This window comes from Pteronotus mesoamericanus, unplaced genomic scaffold (assembly GCF_021234165.1).
Source record: "Pteronotus mesoamericanus isolate MK-2021 breed Mesoamerican mustached bat unplaced genomic scaffold, CSHL_Meso_final contig_65, whole genome shotgun sequence".
Taxonomy (NCBI): domain Eukaryota; kingdom Metazoa; phylum Chordata; class Mammalia; order Chiroptera; family Mormoopidae; genus Pteronotus; species Pteronotus mesoamericanus.
In genome coordinates, this window is record NW_026555228.1 from 11,509,442 (window position 1) to 11,536,895 (window position 27,454).

Below are 27,454 nucleotides of genomic sequence, written 5' to 3' on the forward strand. Positions count from 1 at the left end.
GTGCCACTCATACAAGAGGCCCATTGGTCTGGGGAATGAGCACACCTAACGATTGAAGGGGTTTGTCATGTATGTGTCCCTGCCACCTCCTCCCTCGAGTGTGTGTTCTACACAGGCTCCCGGAGCTTGCCCAGTGGGGTAAGCTGCAGCTGCTCACACCGACAGCTGGCTCAGAAAGACACCCTGCCTTTTTCCACTCACTTCCCCGGTCCTCTACAGCTGTTTGGTGTCTTTTCCCCATCCCAAATGAACCTTGCATGTGAATCCTTGTCTCAGGGTCTATCTCCGGGGCTTCCCAGCCAGGACCCAGCCCCTGGGATATGTGCTCTTCTTATCCTTGCTCGCCTTGAGGTGGCAGCACACTGGGCTGCGTCTAGATGGTAGCAGCACTTCAGCAAATTCAATTCCACAAACATTTCTGGAACTGACGATGTACCAGGAGCAGCAGATTCAGTGGTGATCAGCTGCAGTCCCTTTTCTGCGGGGGTTTTCAGACTCTTAGGAGAGCACAGCAGTGACAGGGACACCAGGTGAATGGGAGAAGTGTTAGTTAATGTGATGGCAACACACTGTGGTTCTGGGAGTCTAGGGAAGGAAGCTTCTAAGGATCCCAGGCATGCTATATGGGGGCACTGGACTCAAGGAGTGCCCACGGCGCTGCCCCGCTTCTTCACCGCTGTCTGTGTCTCTGCAGCCTGTGGGCAAGGCTTTCTCTGGCTCTTCCTTTGAATCAGCTGGGGAGCTTAAATACCTAATGCTCAGACCAAACCCCAGACCATGATATCAGATTTCTGTGGTGGGACCATGCAGCAGCATTTTTGAAAGTTTCCCAGGAGATACAAGTGTGCAGCCAGGGTTGAAAACCATTGTCTTGATTGTTTTTGAAGTCACGTACAATACCGCATAAATATGTGAGTTCATTAGGGGTTGCAACTAGCAATTTTCAAAACTCTATCATTTTTTCTGCATTTAGCAGCTGGAATTTTTTTGTGAAAAGGATTTTCTGTCATTAAGTACACGATGATGCTGACATATAGTTTATTCTGATAGAAACTGCTGAAAAGGCAGCATGTAAATGTCTGTCTGTATTTATCAGTTTGCACTATGAGTTGGTACCCTAGTACCTCCAAAGATGCCAAGGCAGTTAAAAAATATATATGTATATACCATGATAAACTCAGGGGATTTTATGTATTTGATTTGTTTAAATCTATAGTCATCATTGTTTTATAGGTCAGTTTGTCCCATATTGGCCAACTTGAGGCTCTTCCTTTAGGGAATCTGGACATGAGTCCAGTCGTTCCAGACAGTGTTTCCTGGCATGACAAAATACCCTCTTTTGTGTTTGACTTCTATTTAATCATAAACTGTTTTGAACAATTTATAATCAGTGCCTTAATTAGTTCTTCCACCAATGAGCAGCATATTGATTTTTTTTTTGTCATGGAGGAGGAGAGAGGCTCCTTACCAACTTAAAATACAGTTTCAGTAAGAAGCAAATTTGCAGAAATATGGGTGAGAAGTTGATGTGAATTACCACTTGTAAGGGGCATATCAGTGGACATACATGTTATATATACTCTGTGGTCTTTGAAAATTCCTGCAGTGTTTGTTCTTAATGTTGATCAGCAACTATCTAAATAAGTGTCTAACTAGTGTATGACCACGCCATACATTAAAAAATAGTAATGCTAGTGCCAAGGAATACAACTATTTTGAACAGTGTGCAGCAGTAGAACTATATTAAAAGATGAAACTTGGAATAATAATTACTTAAACATTTTACAATATCAGAAAGCAGTAATAGTTTAAATGTGGTACTGTAAAAATATTTAGTTTTCAAGTGTATGTGAGGGATTATTTTGGGACAAAGGATCAGTTGAATTTAAACCTTTGAAAGCACTTGGGAAATGCTGTAGTTTCCTCAGAGTGAAATTCCAGAGACCCAAAGCTGAAAGCTGCTTTTTTCTTTTTTTTTTCTTTTTTTTTTTTGAAAGCTGCTTTTTAAAAATTATGGAGAATATTTATTGCTTTCATTCATGGGATGGGTGTAGGAGGTTTAATGCTTGTCTTCATTATTTGTTTTTGGTCCAAATCCAGATTGTTAGGAATTCATTAAAAAAATACATATTTAGTTTACTTTAATAAAAAGAATCAGTTTTGATATATTGATTTTTAATTTCGCAGGAAAGAGTTCTTTAGGGATGTTCAAGTTCTGTGTATATTCTGTGATGCTCCTTCTCTTCAGCCCAAGATGAAACTAATAGCCATGACGTGTCTGCTTATCTGCTCTCTCTGGGGTTGTGCCTGCTGCTGTCAGTGGCTCCCTTCTTATCTGGCTGCTGGTCCTGCTCAGTCAGTTGTATGGGAATGTCAGTTCCATTAATAACCCGAGGGCCAGACAGGCAGATAGTGGAAAATAGGTGAAGAGAGAGAAATTGTATTTAACCCAGTCTTGTGAATTGTCATTTCCTAGACCCTATATAGCTGGGTAAAGGCAGGCTGAGGGCATGACAGCAAATCCACTTGTGACAGAATTTCACTCATGAACAGGAGAAACAGTTTGATACCAACAGTAGAAAGCGTGAAAGAAGTTGGGGAAAAAAAAAAGCAAAGATTTGGGGTTGGAAGCAATGCTAGGAAGAAATAGCATGACCAAATTATTCTCACAGAGGCACCGCCAATTTTACAAAATCAATTTCGGTTTCATCTAAAATATCATTTTTGGTGTTTCAAATGAACACAATTTCCTTTTTTTTTTTTTAAAGGAAATTATGGAAGGATCAATTCCTTATAGAGGATTTTGGGGTTTTGTGCTATTCGTTTTGGTTCTGGGTCAATTGCCAGAGGGAAGAGAGCAGATTTTAATTTTCTTCAGGCAGGTAGAACGACTCACCTGCTGCAGCAGTTCTGTGTTTCAGTCGCCGATTGCTGTGTCACAGGCCACCCCAGAACTTGGCGGCTTACAGCAGCAGCGTTTTAGTGCTTCTCAGCATTCTGTGAGTTGGCTGGGCCTCCACGGGGTGGCTCTTCTGCTGGCCTCACCTGCAGTCCCTCATGCAGTTGCATTCAGATGGCGGCCACAGCTGGACATTCCAGTAGCTTCTTCAGTCAAGTGTCTGGTACCATAGAGTTCTTCATGTGGCTTCTTTCTAGCAGGATAGTGTGACACTCTTCGGAGGAACTAAGGTTTCTAAGAGAAAGGAAGCAGAAGTTGCCAGTCTTCCTAAGATCCGGGCTCAGAAGACCCAGAATGTTTTTTGTTGTTTTTTTTTTGTGCTACATTCCCTTGGTCAAACCCAGGGACAAGGCCAGCCTGTATTCAAGGACAAGATAAAGACTCCATCTCTTGATATAAGGGGCAATGTGAACACATAGGGAGGGGAGGCATTGTCGGCAGCCATCTTTGGAAACTACCTCCCTACAATCTGTATTCTTTTGTGTTCAATTTTTTGTGTTTACATTAGAGAACTTTGAACTATTTTTACCTCTTTAACACCTAACTACTGAGTGTCTTTGGTATTTTTTTCTCTTTTCCTGTTCTACTGGTTTGGTTGTTTCTTAGTATTAACTGAATTTTTTCCTTAGCTCAAGACTACTATATACATTGACTCACAGACTTATTGGGGTAAACCTAATTGTTGTTGAACTATGATGGGGAAAGGACTCAGGCTCAGGCTGCAAGACCTTCCTGCATAGATGTAAGAGATTACCATTAGGCTTTAGAGCCCAGAGCTGGACTAAGCAACAAGGAATGCAACCCCATCCTAGCAGACAGATCACTTTTCCAGTTTTACCTTTGAGTTCCTTAGTAAAGAAACTTCATTTTTAGGATAGATACCCCCTACGCTGACTTCCTGTATATACTCCATAACTAACGACTCCTGACATTGAAATATGTGTCCCACTTACCTTGCTGATCTAAGGTAAAGGGAGCAGGTGGGCCACTTTTGGTATATTCTGGTCTTCCCAGCGCTGACACTCACCACACAGGCTAACGAGAACTTCCTGGTGGGGCTTTGATGGATTAAAATAATGAGCCGGATGGGACTGTCACAGAGCGGAGTAGAGCTGAGGACAATGCTGAGGTTTTGTTTTTTAGGTCCGCAGAACCAGAACCTTTGTGTAATTCGGATGTTATGAAACGAATCTGCAAGTTTATGGAATACACCTGGCTGGTTCTTTTAGGCTTTGGAAAAGGAAAGTTAAAGTTTGACAAAGTGGTTTGTATAAATCTGAAATAAGTTGTGTTTTAACAAGGTCCTATCAGTCCTAAGTAATTTCTGATTTCCGCTAAAAGTTATTCACAAAACGGAGCTCGTCAGAGCATTTTTGAAATGAGAAAACTTGACAGGATGGAAGAGGAAAGACTCTCTTCCCCTCCTCTCTCCCCACTTTTCAAACCCTCCCCAACCATCGCTTAGTTATTTTGAGTGTCCCTTCTCATCGTCTGATGAGAAGAAGAGCTGTGGGAGCCACCACATGACCTTGTGAGGAGGAGCTGGAAGCTCCACAAACTTTGAGCCTGGAGCCCCCTCAGACCTAGGCCATCAGGAGTTAAAAAGCAACTCCTCAAAGGTGATTCCAGAAAGCAGGCAAACTCCCCCCCCCCAGTTTTATTGAGAAATCATTGACACATAGCACTGTATGAGTTTCAGGTATACAGCATGATGATTTGACATATATAGTGAAATGATTACCACAGTCAGTTTAGTTAGTATCCATCATCTCATAGAGATACAGTGAAAACAGAACAAAACAAAACAAGCAAAAGAGTGTTTTCCTTGTGATGAAAAGTCTTGGGATTTACTCTCTTCACTTTTATATACGTTATACAGCACTGTCAACTATAGTCATCATGGTATACATTGCATCCCTAATTCTTATTTATCTTGTAACTGGAAAGTTGTACCTTTTGACCACCTTCCTCCAATTCCCTCTCTCCCTACCCCGTGCCTCTGTTAACCACAAATATAATCTCTTTTCCTATGAGTTGGGGTTTTAAAAGCAATTTAGATTCCCCATATTAGAGAGATCATACAGTGTTTGTCTTTGACTTATTTCACTCAGCATAATGGCCTCACAGTCCATCCATGTGTTGCCAATGGCAGGATTTCCTCGTTTTATGGCTGAATAATATTCATATGTATGTGTCAGTCACATTCAGTGATTCCGTGGTGGACACCGGTTGTTTCCATGTTTTGGCTACACTAAATAATGAAGCAGTCGAGTTTGGGAAGCAGAGCCCTGTTAGATCAGTGCTGCTTAACTGGAGTATACATACCAGTCCCTCAGGGGCCTTGTTAACATGCAGATTTGGGGGAAGTTGGGAGTGGAGTCTGGGATTCTGAACTTCTAACAAGCTCCCAGGTGAGGCTGATGCCTCTGCACCCTACTTTGAGAAGTGACAGTGTGGAGCAGGAGCTGACAGACTGTTCATGTAAAGGACCAGATGGTAAATATTTTGGGCTTTGCAGGCCATGTGGTCTCTGCAGCATCGATTCAAATCTGTTATAATATGAATGCGGCCATAAATGATGTGGGAACAAACAGGCGAGTGTGTCAGTAAAACTTTATTTTCAAAAACAGACAACAGCTGGAATTTGGCCTGCAAGCCATGGCTTGCCCATATAGTGTAGAACTTCCTTAGTCTCAAGTTTTTGACTAATATCTTGCTGCTTTCCTCTCTTGTTGCGCTGAATCTTGAGTAAGAATTAAGTGGTTTTGTAAGAGATTATTCAGTGGCTTTGTTGAATGATGAATAATTGATGATGACATTTAGGCTGCTGTTTACAAACAGCCCACGTTGTCCCTTGGCTGTGGCTCATTGCTTTGCCTTGAGATTAGGTGGCCTTTCTGATTTCCTCCTTAGACTGTCTTTTTAAAGGTAGAGCAGAACAGAGCTAGGGTTTGTTCCAAAATGTGGCTCATGGGCCTTTCAGAATAAATCACCAGGTCTGAACTGTGGAGGCAGAGGGTGGCTTTGGGTGGCACTTCCTTTATCTGTCTCCTGCCATTCACTTGTGCAATTCACTCCGTAGGGATGGAGACTGGTACTCCGGTTATCTGAGAGGCAGAGGGCAACGAGGCACCTGGACTCATGGAATTCACATTGACATAGGACATACCCATAGGTTTGGCTATTACAGCAGCAAAAAGTTACATGTTGCTGGTAATATTCTTACAAGCGGATAATGCAGGACTGGATTATCAGTTTTGGGGGACCCAAATTTGGAAGCAGGGACTCATTACTCAGATGGTCCATGTTCCATCTCATGGGCTTTTGGGGTGAGGTTCAAAGGTTCCTGATTTGGTGCTTATGGTACATAATTGCATTTCTAACCCCAAAGCCAGTCAGGGTAAGCTCCAGGAAAGTTTTGAGTTGTATTCGTGCAAAATTGAAGCTGGCTCTCATTTGTCTTTATGACAGTTTTAAGATCCCTGAGGGAGAGATGTTCCTTCTCTTTTGAAATAGGAAGATGAGGGCCAAAAATCCTTGGGCCAGGGATGATTATGCTAGACTCCGTGTATCAGGGTGTTTTTATTCTTCCTGCCAGTAGGTCTGTTCTGTGAGGTTGACAGCCTTCTCTCCCCAGGGCCCCATCCTGTGGAACCTTTCTCCTACTGGTGAAATCTCATTTCCCTCACTACCTTGACTGGTCTGAAAAACAGAAGTACTGATATTTCCCGACTACAAATCCTTTTTTAGCTTTCCTTTTCTCTTTTGACTTCCTGTCTTGGCCAAGCCTTGGTCTGCCAGTGGCTCTTAGTTAAAGTTTAGTCCCATAGGTATCCAGAACCAAAAGCTCAAAGGTAAGATTTTTAGGAAAGGATGGAGAATTTCTTTTTTTTAGTGTTATTTTATTTTTTTAAATTTTTAAATCATGTTTATTCTATCACAGTTGTCTCAGTTTTTCTCCCTTTTCCCCTCTCCACCCACCCCCCCACTCCCACAGTCAATTCCCACTCTGCTGTCCATGTCCATGGGTCATTCATACATGTTCTTTGTCTCGTCCCTTCCCCTTCTTTCCACCATTGTCCTCTTTCCCAATCCCCTCTGGTCACTTTCAGTCTGCTCCATGCTTCCATGCCTGTGGTTTATTTTGTTTGTTAGTCTATTCTGTTGAACAGAGTCCACTTATAGGTGAGATCATATGGTATTTGTCTTTCACTGACTGGCTTATTTCACTTAGCATAATATTCTCCAGTTCCATCCATGTTGTCGCAAAAGGTAGGAGTTCCTTCTTTCTTTCTTTTTTTTAAAATGCAGATTGATTTTATTTTTTTAAATGTCAAAATCTATTATAAAATATTAAAAAATTTAAATCCATTATAAAGTCTCAGCAATTAAAACAACATGACACCAGCACAGAAATAATCAAGTACATCAATGAAATACAATGAGCATTCTAGAAACAAACATATATATTTGTCTAACAATAAAATACATGATTAAATGGATATTTCTAATCAATGGGGAAAATAAGGCTTGTTCAACAAATAAGGTGCATGGACCGCTATTACTTGAAATAAAACAAATATAGAGCCCTATTTCACACATTGTACAAGAAATATTCAGGGTGAGTTAAAAATCAATATGTAAAATCTAAGGAGTTTTAGGAGAAAATACAAACTAATATTATTCTTACCCTGAAGTAAAATATTCAAACCCAGAAGCTATAAAGTAAAATATTGACAATGTGACTATATTAAACATTTAAGACTCTATGTAGTAATATACATATAAAAAAGTTAAAGGACAAGTAATAGAATTGGAAAATATTTACCACACATCTAAAAAAGGGTTAGTAGTTTTTGTTGTTTTAAGGGAAAAAAATTCTACAAGCATTTAATCAAAAAGTGGATAAAGGATACCAAAAAATCATTTAAACCTTTTTAAAAATAATAGAAATAGGCAAGAAGTCTACAAAAACAGGTTTAGTTTCAACAAATAATAAAGGAACAGTTAAAATATACATCATTGTCACAATCAGATTGATAAGTATTAAAAATATTGGTAATATCAAGTATTGGTGACTGTGAAAGGAACTGGGTATTCATAGACTCTTTCTTAAAAGTATACTTAAACTCGATTTGCAAGCATCTTGTCATTCTTACAGCTGAAACTGTTATTTCTCTTGGTATGTTGAAAGTGGTCACTGATGCAAAGGTGGTCTGTATAGTACACATTTTTTAGTTTATTTGGATTTATAAAAATTATTAACATTCATATAATAGAATATTACTTTTCAACCCTCAAAATATAGGGTATTTTGGGAAAACATGGGCTTTTTAAAGTCAGATTAAAACTAAATTAATCAGGGTTCAGAAGCTGGTTTTGGCCCTTCTTGCCTGTAGACTTTGGGGAGACTGACTTCTTCCTGAGTCTAAGCTCCCTCAGCTGTGAAATGGAGATGATCTGTACCCACCTGGTGGGGGCTGAGGTAAAACTTCGATGTGATGAGGGAGTGAAGCATCTTGCTCAGTACCTGTAGTAGGGGTTCAGGGAAGAGAATTAATTTTGCTATTAAGAGTGTTGTTTCCATTGTTGCTGATTTCATTTAGCTGTGAGGTATTCTTTGAAGGTGATCTTTTCACAAGCTACTTCCCTTCCCTTCTCATTCCAGCCCCATTCTGTCCCATCCCATCCTCTACATTCTTCAAGTGGGTTTATTTTATTTTGTTTTATTTTTTGCATCCTGTTTTCCATATGTGACCAACTGTGAACTTCTTGAGGACAGGAATACAGTTTATTAAACTGTGTATCACGGATGAATTTCACAGATGTATTGTTGAGTGACAGGAGCCTGACACCAAAGAATACACACTTTTTTCTGAAGTTCAAGAACAGGCAAAACTAATCTATGGAGGGAAGTCAGAATCGTGGGGAGCTTGTGGGTGGAAGGGTTACTGACTGGCGGAGCATCCTAGGGGAGACTTCTAGGTGTTGTAAATATTTTGAATTTTTTCTCAGAGCTGCAAATACAGGTGTGTGTGTGCGCGCGCGTTTAAAAACCCTTCGATCTCTACATTTAATATATGTGTACTTTTGTCTATGCTGTAATTCAATAAAAATTTTAAATGACGTTTTCCAGTTTGCAGTGCTTGTTTGGCAGTTAGTAGTCATTCAAGAAAAGGTTGAAGATTGAACTAATGTTACGATGAACAAAGTGCGGTCAGTCTCAATCACCAGGTGATTAAAGAAGATTAAAGGCCAAGTTTTAAGGAAGCTGTAAATACAATTTGAAAAATTCAGTGGATGTAATTCATAACTCTAGTTCACACTATTATTCACAATGCTTTGAATCTTTACCTGTTTCAGAAAATATGGCAAATTGGAATAGCAGGATTTGTTGTTTGGGACCATTTGTGCAGGTGGCATGCAGGGAACAAAGGAGAATGAGGGATAAAGGCCCATCAAATTGGTGGAAAACCTCATTTTTAAATTGAGTCTCTACTGCTTTCACCTCCGTCTTTTTCCTCCCTCCCCTTGTCCTTTTATCAACTGTACTTTGAAATAAAGTCTGCAACTCTAATAGATGCTACTGACTGACACTTGTGCAGCAATTCTACCAGATGGTATTTGAATCTCGGGTGTTCTGTGAAAAATGAAAAGACCAAACACATGCACAAATAAATGAAGGTTGAATTAATCTTTATAATTAAATAGAATATTACCCTGCTATGACTGATTTTAGCTTTCAAACTGGATTGCATGCTAATTTTTCAGTGAACTGTAATTGTATTAACATGGATTTCAGATGACTCAAAGTACTTAAAAATGGATTTTGCCAAATTACTGAGAGAGAAGTTAATGGAACTTTTAATCTAAACAACTCTGAGATCTTAGGGTATATGTGTATTGTGACTTACAGTTGCAAAGCATTTTCCAGTTCTTAATTAATTCTTTGCCCCTATCATCCTGGGATTTAGGTGCCGTTGGCCAGAAATTAAGTTGAACTGCAAATACCTGAGGCACATTAAAAAATTGGTGGGAGAGAATAGCATGGTGTTTTTTCCATAACATGCTCCTAATGGCATAGTAGTGACTGTTAGTAAAAGCCCTGAGGAATATTGAAGGAGCGGATGAGCCCTCTTCTTATGACTGGATAGTACAGTCCCAGATGTGGGTCTAGAAACCTTGGTAAGTTTCAGTCCAGAGCAAAGAGTATCTCAAATGTGAGCACGCATGACAGTCTCCTACAGCAGCTCTTCTTAACCCAGGGTGCTTGTTGTACACCCAGGGGACATTTGGCAAGGTCTGGACATATTTTTGGTCACAACTGGAAAATAGAGAGGAGAGGTACTGGCATGTAGTGGCTAGTGGCCAGGTATACCACTAAACATCCCACAGTACACAGGACAAACTCCTACAAGTAAGAATAATTTGGCCCAAATGTCAGTAGTGCTGAGCTGAGAAATCCTACTTTATGGTAAAGTTGTTACAATGCTGATTTCTTGGTTGCAACTCAGAGACATTCTGATTTAGTGAGTCTGAGGTAGGTCCATGAGTTTGCATTTTTAATGAGCTCCCAAGTGATGCTGATGCTGCCAGTCCAAGACCAGAACTTTGAGAAGCCCTGAACTAGAGGACTCCGGTGTCAAAGGAACAAGCAGTATTGTACAGGCATTGACCCTACCGCATCCCATACATGACAGTTTAGAAGCATTGTCTCTTTGGATCTCTCTCCCCATGTTATGAGAAAGGTAGTTCAAAGGGTTTTTTTTTTTTTAGGCCAATAAAGAATTGTTCATGTCAGAGGTAAATCTTTTTTCTTCTAAAAAATTTTTATTGAATATATTGGGGCGGCATTGGTTAATAAAATTATATAGGTTTCTGGTGTACAATTCTATAACACTTCATCTGTATATTATATTGTGTGTGCCACCCCAAGTTAAGTCTCCTTCCATCACCATTTGTCCCCTTTACCCTCTTCTATTTGTCCCCACCCTACTTTCTCTCTGGTAATCACCATACTGTGTATGAGGTATTTTTCCTTTGCTTATCCCTTTATCTTTTTCACCCAGCTCCCAACCCCCTCCTCTCTGGCAGCTGTCAGTCTGTTCTGTGTATCTAGGAGTCTGTTTCCATTTTGTTTGTTAACTTATTTTGTTAGATTCCACATATAAGTGAAATCATATGGTACTTGTCTTTCTCAGAGGTAAATCCTAATGGAAAGAATGATAACAATTCCCACTCAATTGAGCTGTTGATGAGAGAACGGGGTATGCTTATTTAAGTTAATCTCTAGCTTGCCTCTTGTTTAAATAAGTAATTTAACAATTGGAGGAGGATTAAGTAGCTGATTAAATTTATCTGAGAAATGTTAGGTGTTAGGGACCAGATGTTGCATGTGCATTTCTAAGCTCTTTGAATCTTGACATTTACAAGTGATATTTAATAATTTGGGTACATTCTCCACTTACCCCAAGAAGTATATGGATCTTTTCCCCATGGTATTGATTCCCATTTCTGGTTTATATTTTTATGATGACTCTCTTCTGAAATTCAGGTATTTACCTCAACAAAACTTGGAGCGTTATACAAGTTTGATCACAGTTTTATATATTGATGAAACTGTCCAAAAACATTAACCTTTTAGGGGTTAATATCCAAAAAATATAATGAATTCATATAACTCAATAGCAAATAACCGAATAGTTTGATTAAAAAATGGGCAGAGGTTCTGAATCAATATTTTTTCAGAGAAGACATACAGATGGCCAACAGGCACATGAAAAAATGCTCAACATCACTAATCCTCAGGGAAGTGCAAATCTAAACCACAAAGAGATAGCACCTCACACCTGTTAGAATGGCTGTCGTCAAAAAGACAAGAGATAACAAGGGTTAGTGAGGACATGGAGAAGAGGGAAACTTTGGTCGTTGTTTGGGGGCAAGTAAATTGGTGCAGCCACTACTGGCAACAATATGGAGCTTCCTCAAAAAAATAAAAATAGAACTCTTATGATTCAGCAGTTCCACTTTTGGGTTTTTTTAAAAAAAGACATTATTTATTTATTTTTAGAGAGAGGGGAAGGGAGGAAGAGAGGGAGAAACATCGATGTGTGAGGGAAACATCAATCGGTTGCTCTTCTCACGCCCCCAGCCTGGGACCTGGCCTGCAACCCAGGCATGTGTCCTGACCGGGAGTTGAACAGGGGACCTTTTGGTTTGCAGAACAAGGCGCAGTCCACTGAGCCACACCAGTCAGAGCCACTTCTGGGTATTCTGGGTATTTATCTGAAGAAAATGAAAATACTAATTCAAAAAGATACATGTACTCCCATGTTGATAGCAGCATTTTTTACAATGGCCAAAATGTGGAAGCAGCATAAGTATCCATTGATGGATGAATAGATAAGTAAGATGGGGTTTGTATACACAGTGGAATATTACTTAGCCATAAAAAGTATGAAATCTTGCTATTTATGACAGTGTGGATGGAACTCGAGGACATTATTCTAAGCGAAATAAATCAGACAGACAAGGGACAATAAATGTTGGGAAATGACTGAGAAATATATCGGGGAAATTAATGGAAGGTAAGGTCTGTTAATGCCATTTCTCTTCTTGGCACTAATTTCTCACCTCTGGTGATAGGAGCCATTCTTTCCTCCTGGAATAGGAAGCCTCCGTGGAATTCTGTTGGAAAGCTCTGCTTTTAGGCAGATAAGGGTAGTACAGCATTTGTTGATTCTTAAATGTCTTCGGGTCAACAGATACTAATTCTTATGTCATAGTGGCATATCCTGGACCCCTTCACTGTATTCCAGTAAAACTTTTATTTACAAAAGCTGGTGGTAGGCTGCTTTTGGCCTGCGGGTTGCAGCTTACTGACCCTTGGTGGTAGAACCCCGTGTGTTGGACAGAGACAGATACTATTTGTTTTGGCCCATATAAAAGCCTGACTATAATATAGAGTTGTTCTGGTTCTTGGGCTTATACCTATCTTGGCTATGTCTAGACAAATGGATCTAGCTAATTGAGACTTAGGATACTGATTTGAGCAGGCCTAGCAGCTGTTCTATTTGCAAAAAACTGTGAGTGCAATTTACTACCTGTAATTGAAAGTAATAAAAAGACATAGATTACTTAAAAAATTATAGGATCTGGCCACTCTCCTATTCAGTTTTGAAGGGAGTACCTGTAAGTTGCCTATATTTTTAAGATAATACTGCCCCTACCCTCAGAGGGATATGTTGTTTTATGGATTAATCGTAAGATGGTTTTGGGTTCTTAACTCTATTGCTACTACTCCCTGCTCCATTTATTTACTAAGAAAACCCAAATATTGATGTCTCTCCTTAACTCTGTTGGACGCAGCGCTCACCCAAGTGAGAGGGCCATCACAAGGACACCAGGGAAGGGTTAGTGCTATTATGGCTCAATTATGATTTACCTGGGCCTGAGGAGTTTCCTTTTTTGGACTGGAAAACCGCCTACCTCCAGGATACTTGGAGTTGGTGTTTTCAAGAGAGAGAATGGATGGATGGAGCTGGTTTATAATTCGGAACACGCTTCCTAGAATGTTGTCTGTATTGGAGGGGAATGGGGATTGTTTCTGTGCTGGAATGTTCCTCAGGCAGGGTTAAGGATGGGAGACCTGAAATCTGAGCATTCCTGTCTTCCAGTTCTTGTAAAGTCAGAACTGTGACTGGTACTTACACAGCTCTCTGTTTCACGGGGATGCTTACCTGTACTCCACCCTGGCATGATGCACGAGCCAGTGAACCGCACCCGAAAGCGATTTGCAGAATTAAAGTCTTTGAAGACTCACAATACATCAGTGCCATTTTTTTTGAGACGATAAAATTAGATTTGTTAGATAACTGCATTGTTATTATTTGTGGGATGCAGATAGCCCCAAAGGATATTAAACCCTGTTCCCCAGGCTAATTTTCATCAATACCATTAGCTGTGCTTAGGATAATATCTTCAGCCAATCATTTGTTTGGCATTATGGAAATTACCATTGTTTTGAAGGATAGCATAATTTATGCACCGTCTCCTGAACTTCTGGGTGCTTAAAGCTCAGGCTTTTGATTGATGTGTACTAGTTATTAGAGAACTCATCAGAGAAAATGAGGCCTCGGTGTGGTTAGGCCTGACTGAAGCTTTCAAAGCCATTGCAGACTGAAGAATGCTGTGCTATAAGTTGTTTGTAAAGAGACAGTTGATCATCAGTTCCAGTTTTTCTTATGTTGGTTAATTTAATAAAAAAGAAAAATATGCTGAGACTTAACTATGTGGAAGGAACACGAAGCTGTTTAATTAAGTGATTAAAGCAATCCTTTTGATGTAATACACGCAAGACGTTTGAGAATTTACCTGACTCTCCTAAAGAGCCAAGTCAGTGGGGATTAAAACGAATGAGCTTTCCTTCTTGCTTTCTGCCGATCAGCTTAAACTAAGTGCCTTTGAAAATTCAGGAGTAAAGCAGTCAACTTAATCAATCTTTAAATCAGTTTGGTCTTCTGTGTAAAAATTGTATGCTGTTTCAGAGCTCATAGCCAAATAAAGCAGAATTACGTTCGGTTTTGTTCTTTCTCCCAGCACTACCAAGTTGTAGTATGCCTTGTGGAAAACTCTAGGAGGGAGGGGTGGCTTGAGAGTTTCAGTCATGTTGTCTTTTAAATTTCCAATGTTCCGTATTTTTCTGAATTCATTTGTGATATTTCTCTCTCTCTCCAAGTAATAATCTGTATAAACTCTTTGTTGTCTCCACAGAAATTGTGATTTTTAAAGCTCTAGCCTTAAGATTTTAGGGCAAGGAATAAACTCCCAGGCAATTAAGATTTGTTGCACGTACACATTAGTAATAGCGAAGAGCAAAACAAAAACATTAAAAGTTGCTAAACTACACGTGTACAAGCCCACATGTGTGTGCACTCGCAAATGCGCACATACACATGTCATGCTGTTCAGTTTGGCAAGTGTTGTTGAGCACTTACTGTGTACTAGGCCCTATGCCTCTAATTGAGGCAGCTTACTGAACAGTCTACCGTCATTGAATTATCTTTGTCAGCCCAGCAAAACTATGGCTGTCAGGCCATATTCAGCATGCTGCCTATTTTTGTATGGCCTAAAAGCTAAGAATGGATTTTGTATTTTTAAATGGTTTAAAGAAATCAAAAGAAGGAGAATATATCATGATACATAAAAATACATGAGATTCACAATTTAGTGTCTCTAAAGATTTTCTTAATTTTTAAAGTAATTTTTATTCTTACATGTTTTTTGTTTTTTATTGAACTTATTGGGTGACATTGGTGAAAAAGTTACATAGGTTTCAAGTGTACAGTTCTATAATACATCATCTGTATGTTGTATTGTATGTTCACTACCCCAAGCCAAGTCTCCTTCCATCACCGTTTATCCCTGCTTTACCCTCTTCTACCTCCCTCCAACCCCTTTCCCTCTGGTAATCAGCATCCAGAGAGCATTATGCTAAGTGAAATAAGCCAGCCTAAGAAAGATAAATATCATGTGATTTCACTCATATGTGGAATCAAATGAACAAAATAAGTGAACAAACAAAATAGAAACAGACTCATACATAGAGAACAGACTGACAGCTGTCAGACGCAGGGGCATTTGTGGGGCTGGGTGAAAAAGGGACAGTGCTCACAATAAGAATTATCTGGCCTGAGCCCTGGCTGGTGTGGCTCAGTGGATTGAGTGCCAGCCTGTGAACCAAAGGGTCGCTGATTCGATTCCCAGTCAGGGCACATGCCTAGGTTGTGGGCTAGGTCCCCAGTAAGGGGCGCACAAGAGGCAACCACACATTGATGTTTCTCTCCCTCTCTTCCTCCCTCCCTTCCCCTCTGTCTAAAAATAAAATAAATAAAATCTTAAAAAAAATTTATCTGGCCTGAAATGTCAATAGTTGTAAGGCAGAGAAACTGGTCTAAAGGCAGAAAGCATATGCCATCCGAGTCTGTCCTCTTTTAAAATGGATTCTTGGAAGGGAACAAGGACTTTGTTGTATGTCAATGGCCAGAATCTCATCGCATAGTCAACTCTAGCTGCAAAGGAAGCTGGGAAGTGCAACTATTTTTTGTTGGATCCATTGTCAACCAGAGCAGAATTTGGGTCTGATAGTAAGGCAAGAAAAGGAGGGTGGGTATTGGGTAGACAGTAGGCAGTTATCATGGGCGGTTGTTGAGAGCAACCCATTTCCAGAAGTTTGTGTGAATAAGGGATGGAAATGCATGCACTGGTTAAGGAGACTTTGGAGTTTCTGATCAGCCACAAGCAGCCTAGGAAATATTTTTTGTAGGACATAATATACAGTCTGCTATCCATTTATACCACTGTTTTCTCAGTATTTGCAGTGGGGCTTGCCTTTCTTTCTTGCCCGTGTGGCCCATGAGATAATTGATTTCAGCCCTGCCTCACTAATACTTAACCGTTCAACAAAGCACGTTGGTCTTCATTTCTTTTATTCTGGGAAAAAAGAAGTTACATGATCATCCCTAGCTGTGTGGTTCAGTTGGTTTGGAGCATTGTCCTATACATCAAAAGGCCACAGGTTTGATTCTCAATCAGGGCACACTACCTAGGTTGCAGGTTCAATCCCAGGTTGGGGCATGTGCAGGAGGCCAATCGATGTTTGTCTCTTACACTGATGTATCTGTCCCTCCCTCCCTCCCCTCTCCCTCTCCTCCCTCCCCTCTCCCTCTCCTCCCTCCCCTCTCCCTCTCCTCCCTCTATTCCCTCTCCCTTTTCCCTCTCTGATCAGTAAATGTATCCTTGGGTAAGGATTAAAAAAATGATGTGATCAGTATTTGCCTTGGAAGGTATATCAGCATTTATTCAGGAGAAGGAATACCCTTCTAAGGATATTGAACAGGAAGATATGTAATGTGGGGAACTGGAGGCTTATGCAACCATTGGGAAGACTGAGGAGTGAAGGCAGAGTCTGCCGGTGACTTCTGCTGCCCTCACACAAAAGGGGTCTTCTCAGGAGAATGTCTGGAAGCTTCTGGCAAAGGTTCGTATCTGCTGTCTACAAATGCCCTTGTGCCTGTCCATGGCTACCAACAATGAATGAGTAAATGGCAGCTCCTTCTACCTTTTGGATCTCCTGCTAGTGCTTCTCATTGGCAGAGTCTAATCTGGAGCTGTGCCCATGGATTTTGAGAGATGTAGTTCTGAAGCTTCTCAGGGAAGAATGGAGAATGGGCTGGAGTGGGATGACGTGGAATTGACAACAGACTGTCAGTCAGAAGGAGCATTTGAATTTGAATAAAGGCATTTATTGAGCACATTTTGGGCAGAAGAGCACTCTATTCAGGTGTTGGCAATGTTGCTACTAGTGTTATTACCTTATTCCACTCCACCTATTTGTCTTTGGGAGATGGATAAGGCTTATTTGTATCTCTGTTCCTGCTCTCATCAAGTCATAGTGTTGCTAAATAAATAAAAACAAAGGATTCAGTGACCTGCATATCTAGGGCAGAAGATAATGTATTCTGTGAAGCTCCATAATGCAGTGGGGGTCCTAGAGTATGAGGTCTGTAAAACAATGCATAATTCACCAGCTTGCTTTGGAGAGACCAGCATTCAGAAAACAATTGTGGATGACTCAGCTTGTATATGTTTTTATTTGGGGGAAACTGTCTGGAGCTCTTTATTTGCTATAGTTAATGCCTGTGGCTTGTGAAGAGCTGATAAAGTACAGTGAGGCATTAAATACAATGAGGATAATAATAAACACACTTTGGGACAAGGTAAATTATACACATGACGTATTGCTTAGTTTTGAGAGAGTTGTAACCTCTAGTTTTCTGGTACCCAGCTCACATCAGGCTTTCAACGTAACTCACAGGGTTTTGAAGGCAGAATTTGATCTGTGCCACATTGGAGTCTCTGGAACAGCAAAAGCCCATTATGACCGTGTCCTGCGGCACTTGCGAAATCCTTTGAGTCTTGAGTTTCAGATTTTTGCTGATATTTAATAGTTGAATTATCTCAAGGAAGATAAGGAGGATGTACTACCTTACGCTGTTTATTTCCTGAGTGAGGAAAATTGAAAAGGGAGTAGAGGAAAAACCTTGTTACCAAGAGCAGTGTGCGAAGGTCACTCGTTTGCTTAGCTGGGATGGAAGCAGCACGGTTGGGGTTGCCTGGAGTCTTACGTTGGGTCTTCTGGAGGCAAAGCTGGAGATGTGGATTCTTGTGCAAGTGGTTTATGATTTATTCAGCCAGTGCTCCCAAGAGCAACCAGCAGGCAAACGGGAAGCCAGACAGGGAAGGGTGAGAGACCGGTAGGGTGAAATTTGAGGGGAAGTCTCAGACTCCCCGGTCCTGCTGGAACTCTGCAGTGCCAATCAGACCTCGCAGTTTGTCCCGAATTGCGGCAAAGGAGCTGCTGGGCTTTCGTTCCCCTGCACAGTCAGTCATTGGCTGAGGGCCGCTGGCCTTGGGGTGTGTTTGGAGGCAGGTGAACTTGCAGGGGCCTTCAGAGAGTCTCAGGCGCTGGTTATTAGAGAAGAAAAAGAACACAGATGCTGGGGAGGGATGTACAGAAGTGATTAAAGGGATCCCAGGGGACTTGGGGAAAAGCCCCAACAATGAGAGAGAAAAATTTTCACTCAGAACTGCAAGGGTTGGAAAACCTTTTCTATAAAGGGCACGTAGTAAATATTTGAGGCTTTGTGGGCCACAGGATTTCTGTTCCAATTAGTCAACAGCGTCGCTGAGGTGCAAAAGCAGCCATAGATTACATGTAAGTGAGTGCGCATGGCAGTGTTACACTAAAAGTTTATTTATAAAGACATACGGGGAGGGAGGACAAGATTTGGCCCAGGGGCCATAGTTTGCCAGTCCCTGCTATGGAGACTCCTTGTATGTATCTAACCTGATTTTTTTTTAAATCCATTCCCTATGTGCTGTAAAACACAGGGAGTAATTAGGGTGGTTATCACAAGACCGGTTATGGTGCATCCTACATTAGCCTGGACCCCTGCCTCCAGTCTCTCATCATTCACAACGTTGCACGGATAATCTTGCTGAAGGGTGACTCCTCTCATTTTACTCTCACTAAAAATACTTTGTTCTCTGTTACCTGTGAAATAAAATGTAGACGCTGTAGCGTGGCATTCGGGAATGCCTGTGATCTGGCCCAAGCCAGTTTTTCTCTACTGCTTTCTGCTCCCCACTCCTGTGCTTTCTGGTCCAACTACAGCAGTCACTTGCCACCTCTCCCACATGCCCTTGGTCTCCATCTCCCTGACTTGCCCCTGCTGCCGCCTCTCCTGGAGTGTCCTTCTGCTCAGCTCTGCAGTTTGAATCCCGGCCATTCTTTGAGACTCAGTTTGCCCCCTTCTCCATTAAGCATTCTCTCCATAGGGAAATAACCTCCACTCTGGATTTTGATAACAATATTGTCTATTTCTACTAAAACGTTTATTTATCTTATGTATAGTTATCTGCTACATTCGCTCAATTTTTTAGTATTTTAGAGCAGTGACTAATTTAATTTTTTTTTTTTTTGCCCTTCACAGCGGGTTGCGTATAGTAGATATTCAGTACATGGAGTTTTCAGATGAAGATTGCTTTCCTAAATCCTGTGATTATTAATGATTTAAGTGCTGAAACTCTGACATCATTTTTCTTTCTCCTTTTTATAGGCAAGAGCTGTTTTGGCAAAAGTTGGCTATCCTGAGTTTATAATGAATGATACTCATGTTAATGAAGACCTCAAAGCAGTAAGTGCTAAATTTACTGTATTTTTTTTTCTGGCAAGTTTTACTGGCCTCATGCCTTTCAACTAACCCAAGTCCAAGCAATTAAACCTGGTGGTGCCAGAAAGCACCAACTTTTGATTCATTCCTTGGCTAGATATGAGCCTCAATATGCCAGGCGTATCACAAGATTTAGAGCAGATTCAAAATAAAGGAAGTGTTGGAAGGAATGTATAGCTGAGTGGGTACCATAAAGCAAATGGACTTGGATTTGGCCTGCTTTTATCATAAAGGAAAGAATTAAGCAAATCGAGTATTTTACAATTAGTGGGCATGTTCTAATGGTGAATGTATGATGTTTGTTGTTAAACAATCTTTATGTGCTTCATTCATATTAAATGGCTAGTAATAAATCTGCTAGCTGGGAGTTAACTTCATTAAACTTTATGAGTGTTTCTGCAAATTAAGTGCATATACATTTGACTATAATTTATTGTGATTTGGACTCCGTATTTTCAGTAAGTTAATGATAGTAGTAATTCCTTTTTTATTCTATATTTTGGGACATGTATTTTTCAGTAGATATATTCATTATAGGCCTTTCTAATCGCAGCCACTGTTATTTCTTTTCCTATCAATAGTTCTGATAAAGAACTTTGATTCCTCACAAACCCCTGTTTTTAACACTCACTGGATTTTCTTGAAAAAGTAGGGTGTTTTTTTTGGTGTGGAATTCTTTAAATAAAGATGATTCTGAGGTGTAGCTCTTTCCTGAAATTGAGGTTTGACAAGTTGCATATCTGAAAGCAATCCCAGCTTTGGAGATGAATATCAGAGTTTTGCAAAATTACTCAAAAGTGAGAGAACACTTTAATTAGAAAGTTTCTCCATTGGCCTCCAAGATACGGCCTTCTAAAGTATTGATCCGGTTGCTATGCAGGAAGATAATTATGCTTCGCAGTATCCCAAAGCTCAGATAGCCCATCTTATTATACACTATTTTGATAATGAAAAATCTCACCATTATTATGATAAAGACACTGATGCATTTGACACATTCATGTGTGTTCTCTTTTAAGTCTCACAGTGATCCTGTGAAGTTAGACGGTGCTTAGCCCCATTTTGCAGAAAAAGAAATAGAGACTCAAAGTGGAGTGATTTCCTGAGTCCACAGAGTGTTAGAGCCACGACTGAAATCTGGACCCAGGAGGCTCTGCCTGTAATTTGAGGAGGGAGGGGTTCAGCAGGGTCCTAGTCAGGCAGCCTCACTGGAGGGACAGCGGAGTGGGTTTGGAGAATTGGTGGGAACTGCTTGCCTAGGTCTGGTTGGAAGTGAGAACAGGAGAGAAGAGGTCATATTGTCAAGTGGTTAAGAGCACAGGCTTTTGGCCTCTTCACTTATTAGTTGTTTGCTTTTGTGCAGGTTACATTACTTCATGTAACCTCCCTTTGGTTATCTGGATACCGAAGATGTTGATAACCAAGTCGTAGTATTGTTGGGATGATTAAAGGGCATGATATAAATGTAAAAATCACGTAACATAATGTCTGGTGCATATGTAAGCTTCCTATAAATGAGGATCAGTATGAGAACTGTCGCTGCTAAGAAGAGCATCACTAGGGCACAGAGTACCATAGCAAGGGAACCTGCACAGTTACATGTGATTGGCAAACATCCTAAGTCCAAGGGTACAGAAAACAAAACTTGAGAGGCAGTTTGATGTAGTGATCTACTGTTTACTAGCTGTGTGACCTAGGATCTCTGTACCTCAGTTTCCTCATGTTAAAATGGAGATGATAATAATCCCTCCCTTATAAGGCTGGTGTGGGGATCAGAGAAGTTAACATACATATTTAGAACTGACCCTCATCCACAATAAGCACAATATAAGTGTTAGTTATGACATCTTCAATTTGCATTTATGATAGTAAATTATTTTGGTTTGGAAAAATCATCATTAATTAACTCACACAGTATCCAGATGCCCCGAATTGATTTTAAAAGGCTGTACGAATGCGACAGTCTCAAGCTTTAATCAAATAAGATAGCATTTAGAGCTCATTCACAATGTTTAGTTCATCAAGTTTTGTTGGCAGTGTGCTACTGTTTAAAGTCAGTGCCCCAAATTGAAGGACTCACTGAATGCAGTGCCTTTTGTGAAGTGAAACCAGGTGCCAAACAGGATGCAGTGTTGGGTATGTTCCCTCATTTCTCCAGGGCCTGAGCAGAACCCATTAGACACTGAGATTTTTAAGCATGTTTGTGAAGAAATGGCTTTCAGGTGACTCATTGCCAAAGCAGGCACAATCACACCCAAGAGTTTCTAACACTGTAAAAAATAGGTGGTGAAAAAAAATTCAAATAGAGGAAATAAAAATACAGTTGTGTTCGGAAACTGATAGAGAAAATGAATAAAATCCAACCTGAGAATAGTAAAGGATGCTTGATGTGATAGTAATAGTGTCACTGAGGTTAATAGCAAAAGGACTCAAGTATTGCCGGGTACACAATGGGGCTGTATTTTCAGTTTTGAGAAACATGTAGATAAGGACTACTATCAGGCCTACAGGATATGTCTGGCTGTACAAACTCTGGGCATGAGAGGCTTTTAGAAATGAAAAACAGCTTAGTTTATTTGACACAAGTGCAGATATGATTCATCAGGTACAAATGCAAAAGGAAAGAGGATAGACATTAGGTAACAGATCAGATGAAGGTCAAGGAGAAAGGTTGAAAACTTAAGTTGGGATTATGTGCAGATAAAAGCAAATGGAAAAGAACTTAGAGGCAAATGTAAAGAATTAGAGAAAATTTGTTGTTTACCCTCTTTGAAGAAGACAAGGTAAATTGAGATACCCCCCAAATTATTTCTGAATAATAATCTTTCTGTAGTCTTTGAGGAGCAAGAAGAAAGGAAATGGAGGAAAGCCTATTAGTTGGCCTAAAAAGGTAGGGGTCGGTCCACTTTCAAATTTAGCCTTATTAAGTGTTCCTTCATTGATCCTTGGTGGAAATAGACTTAAGAGCAGTATGATACCAACTTGGAAAATGACTCATTCGGCAAGGAATCCAGAAGCACAGTATTTCAAAGAGAGGAGATTTAATACAGGAAATACATTGGAAGGCAAAAATCGGGAAGGTGAACCAGAGATTAGTAAGTTCAGGAAGCTACTCTCACCCCTGCGTCTAGGGGCAGAAGAGGGAGGAAGTGATGGCACCATCATTTAGGAGAAGAGAAGAGGAACTGCTACTCCAACTGGGGCTATGGTGTGGGGGGAGTGGAAATGCTTCCAGAGTCCTTGTTGGAAGAAGAAAGAGGAAAGAGAGCCAGAGAATGAGAGAGCCCAAGCACAGCATTCTTTCCCCTCCTGCCACCTGCTGATTCCCCCAGTCCCTCCTGTTGGCAGGGAGCCAAATGGCAATGGCCCCTGTGAAGCAGCTTCACATGCCCAGCCCCAGCACCACAAAACAGAGGAAAAGGCTGGGCACGCATCCGAGACACAGTAGGTAAATACATGGCATCGTTAGGCACTTCACTCATTCCTGTGAAAGCCAATGGATAAGTGTAGCGGGGACTAAAGTCAGACTCACAGCTGACCTCCATTTACTTGGGAGAATTGGATATGGGTAAGTTTTCAGAAAAGATCAGTGTTTCTGGTGAATGATATGAGTACGCATACATAGAAATATGCATATACAGATACATAGATATTATGTGAACCAATATAATATTCTGTGGTATGGGTCTTTGTCTTCTCTGGCCAGTGGAGCACTCATATGTGTGTGTGTGTGTGTGTGTGTGTGTGTGTGTGTGAGAGAGAGAGAGAGAGAGAGAGAGAGAATATAAATATATCAGTATTTTTATGCATTGTGTGTGTTATGTGTGTTCAGAAGTGCTCATGCCACTATGCAAGAGTGAAGTAACATTAGGTGACATGCTCTATAAAGACAGGTTGTTAAAACATACAGGTACTTCTGTACTGTTTAGTAAAACAAAACAAAACAAAACAAAAACATTGCCCTCAGCTCTCCCAAGCGATCGCTGGGCACCATGGCCCTGTTGAGCCACGAGTGGGCATGAGAGGGGGGCACCCACCAACCTTCCAGCCAGCCCTCCGTAACTCCCACACACTGGCCTTCATAGGGTGTTCCACTGGCCAGAGCAAACCAAGACTTCCCTCTACCCCTGGTGGTGGCGACAGGGCATCTGGTTCCATCTAGTTGGGGCAAATGTGCTAACTACTGCCCCCCCTTACGTGGCTGCTGCGGGAACTGCATCTTCCGCAGTGTAGCATGTATGTGGGTTTAACATTTTGAATGTAGGTGTACGTGCACGCGCGCGCGCACACACACACACAACTTATGGGCAGAGCCATCCAAACAAAACAGTTTTGCATATTATTTTGCTATTTAAATAAGGGAAAATGTAAATATAAAATCTGGTTCCATTATGTATTCAGAAAATTTTTAGTGTGCCTGATATAAAATCTTTCTTATACACATTTGGATATGTCTCTAAGTATCTTTAAATGGATTTAACATAAGCAAAAAGTATTTTAGAATGTGTACATCCTATTGGCTTATGTAGCGTTTAATGAACACATATTTGGTGATTTTGCACAGAAGCTGGGCACACTTCCTTGTTCTGCCCTTATTACCTGTTCTTCACCTTTGGTGAGGGAATAGCTTTATTTTTCTATTTAGTCTGTGGGATTTAGTGAGAAATTCAGATTCCCCTACATTTCATGATCTGGACAGCTGTTCCTAGGAAATGACAGAAGAGCCCTAATTAATTTTCCAAAGGTCACTCAGTTGAAAAGTCAGGAGACAGAATTGATTAAAAGTCAGTACCAAGTTGACCTTGATTTTCACCAGTAACTGAAAGGACAAGAGGCTTTGGAGCCAACTATTGTCCTTTGTGGAGTTTAAACATCTTTTGAAGATTACAAGTGGTTTTAAAATACTAACGTGCATTCGTTCTTGTTGTGGTCTCTACAAGTGGAGCTCTCCCAGTGGTTGCTGTTTCATAGTTTTTTCTCACTCAAAGGCCTGTAAAATATTTGGAATTATCAAAGTGTTATCACATGATGGAAATTTTGGAAATAGAGAAAAGGAATGAGACAGCACCCCTAATATTGATACTCAAATATAATAATACATCCATTTTAGTGTATTTTTATCACTGTAATATTTATATATAATTTTGTATACTGATCTTTATAGTTAACATATTATTTTGTCCTTGTCTTCTGTAGCCTTCATTACCATTTTAACTACTACATGTGTTAAGTAAATTGTACCATGATTTATTTAGTCACTGCTTCTCCTCTCACCGTAATTCTTACCTTCTCCTCCTCTTTCCCTGTACTCTGTCTGTTAAATCACTGGTTTTCCTATTAGGACCAATGAAAATAACATTGAAGTAGGAACCTAATGGTTTGGACCGTATAGCTTTGCCAAGGTGCATAATTACTCTAGTGCTGTGTCCCATCCATCACCAGGTAATAACTGGCTGGCCCCTTTCTACCCCCACACTTAACCTGTCTCACAGGAAAAATTTGTCCCCTATCACCTGTGACTTACATTAAATAAATGGAATACATCAACTAAACCAGGCTAGGAACTTGCAAATATTCTCAGTTTAATAAAAGTTTTTAAATTTTTCTTCTAAACATAGGTGATAAGCCGTGGGGAAATTGTGATTGCTTACCTCTGAGTGTTGCTTCTCATGGTTATTTTTTTTATGGCTGTGATAGGACCTTATACTTAAAGAACTTTTAGACATAGGACTCTTCTTTAGGAAATTTGTGGATCGTTTTTCTTTTGATATCTCTTGTAGAACAACCTGAATATCAAGTTTTTTCTTCTCAGATTAACAGGATAATTTCACAAATAGCAGACTTCTAAAAGTAACAACAGGCCTCACTGATATTACAAAAAAGTTGATATTTTTGAAGGAAATTCCTTTGGGAGAACATGGAAAGTGTTCTGAGCCCAAGAACAGATCTGAATTTTCTATCAGTTGCAATCATTCTGAGAGTTCCGGCAGAGCTATCTTGGGAACCAGACTGAAAAGCTAAGGGTTGAACAGTGCACACGTTTTTTAAACTATATGGTTTGGAAATGCATTGGGATTGCTAGCTGAGGTTGCTTCGTAAAACAAGGAGCTTACTCTTGAGTGTTCTGAGGCTGAGTATAAACATCTATCTTAAAATAGACTTGATGGTAAGATCTCTTTTTATTATGAAGAATTTCAAACATTGGGAAAGTATGCAAAATCATATTTTGAACAAATTGCTTTAACAAATATTAAACATATTGTTGTATTAGCTTTATACATGCACACATACATTTTAAATGAATAAAACAAATACATTGGAAATCCTTTGTGTAATCGTCACTGACCTAATGCTCTTCCTTGTTGTCTGCTGCCTTCCCTAGGTAAAAATGCTATATTGAATTCAGTGTTTGTCATTCTCATGCATTTCTTTATGCTTTTGCTACATAGGTACCTCTCTATAATCAACATATGATATTGTTTTACACGTTATAAAACTTGAAATCCTCTCATACATACACTTGTCTTACTTAGCACTGCTTTTGAGAGTATCTTATGTTCATGCATACAGACTGTTTGTTTAAACTGGTTTATATTATGTGATTAAACCACAATGTATTTATCAGCTAACTCCATAAGAGGACTGAGGGAGGGACAGTTTAAAGTTATATCCTTATAATGTGTCGGGCAAGTGGAACACCAAGGATGCCAGGAATTGATACTTTCATTCCTACCTTTCTCCCTGTGCTTTTAGTTGCTTAACTCCTTTCTTTGTATGTTGGCCTGGCCCCCTGAAAGACTGTTAAGATGAATCACTAACAAAAGTTACTCTACAGACGTAATACATACCCACCATATGTTAGGGAACAGATAACCCAAGGCAGACAGTGGCTAACAAATAGGCTGCTGTCAAGTCTATAATGGTCAAGTTGTATATACACATTCATATCTGTACTCCGATCCCTTGGGTTTCCTGTATATTCACTTGCTGTATTTTAATTTTTACTTTTAAAAGAGTGTCATAGTTTACATTTACAAAATATTACAACTAATAAGACTTTGATTACTCTTTTTGATTATTTGCTTATTCAAATGTGTATTTTTCTTATTTTAATTGCTACAGTATTGTATTTTAAAACGAAAACACTAGAGATCATTACAAATCGTTGCTTTGACTTTTACACAGGTATTTTTTACAAAAATTTTTAAATACTGCTAGTTTTATATATGGAGTACCTATAGAATTGAAACTGCCTGCCATTTTTCTTCCAAAAAAGAAAAAGAACTCAAGAATCAATTATGTCTGTTTCCCTATTTTGATAGACAACATTGTTGTGAGTCAATAACTTTCTGTTTTTCCATGCAAGGTGTGACTTCTTATTTGTGTAATTTCATTAATCTTTGGTGACCAGAGCATTTTTGAGTGTTAAGTGATAAATTCTATTAATAATTAAATTATTCTGGTGATTCCATTGTGCTTGGCATGGAAAATAAGTCTCTGAATAGCTTCCATTTTTTTTCCTTCATGAGCAAATGTTGATTATAGTAAATTAGATTTAACATTTGACCAAATCATCATCAATAAGCTAAATGAGCTTTCAGCTGACGAAACTGAATGTTATTAGAAGAACCTACATGACAAATAAATAAAGTATACATTTTAGAAAAGATCAAAGAATCATGTGGGCCAAGAAATTTCAAAC

The 27,454-nt window shown here is 39.9% G+C and overlaps 1 protein-coding gene across 1 annotated transcript in view; it reads left to right on the forward strand.

The window, feature by feature from the left end:
• PHEX (phosphate regulating endopeptidase X-linked) overlaps nt 1-27,454 on the forward strand; it is a 161,798-nt gene that overhangs the window by 79,564 nt on the left and 54,780 nt on the right. The window contains exon 13 of the mRNA XM_054581205.1: nt 19,639-19,716. Coding sequence (XP_054437180.1) covers nt 19,639-19,716 — 78 coding nt within the window. The remainder of the gene's footprint in view (nt 1-19,638; nt 19,717-27,454) is intronic.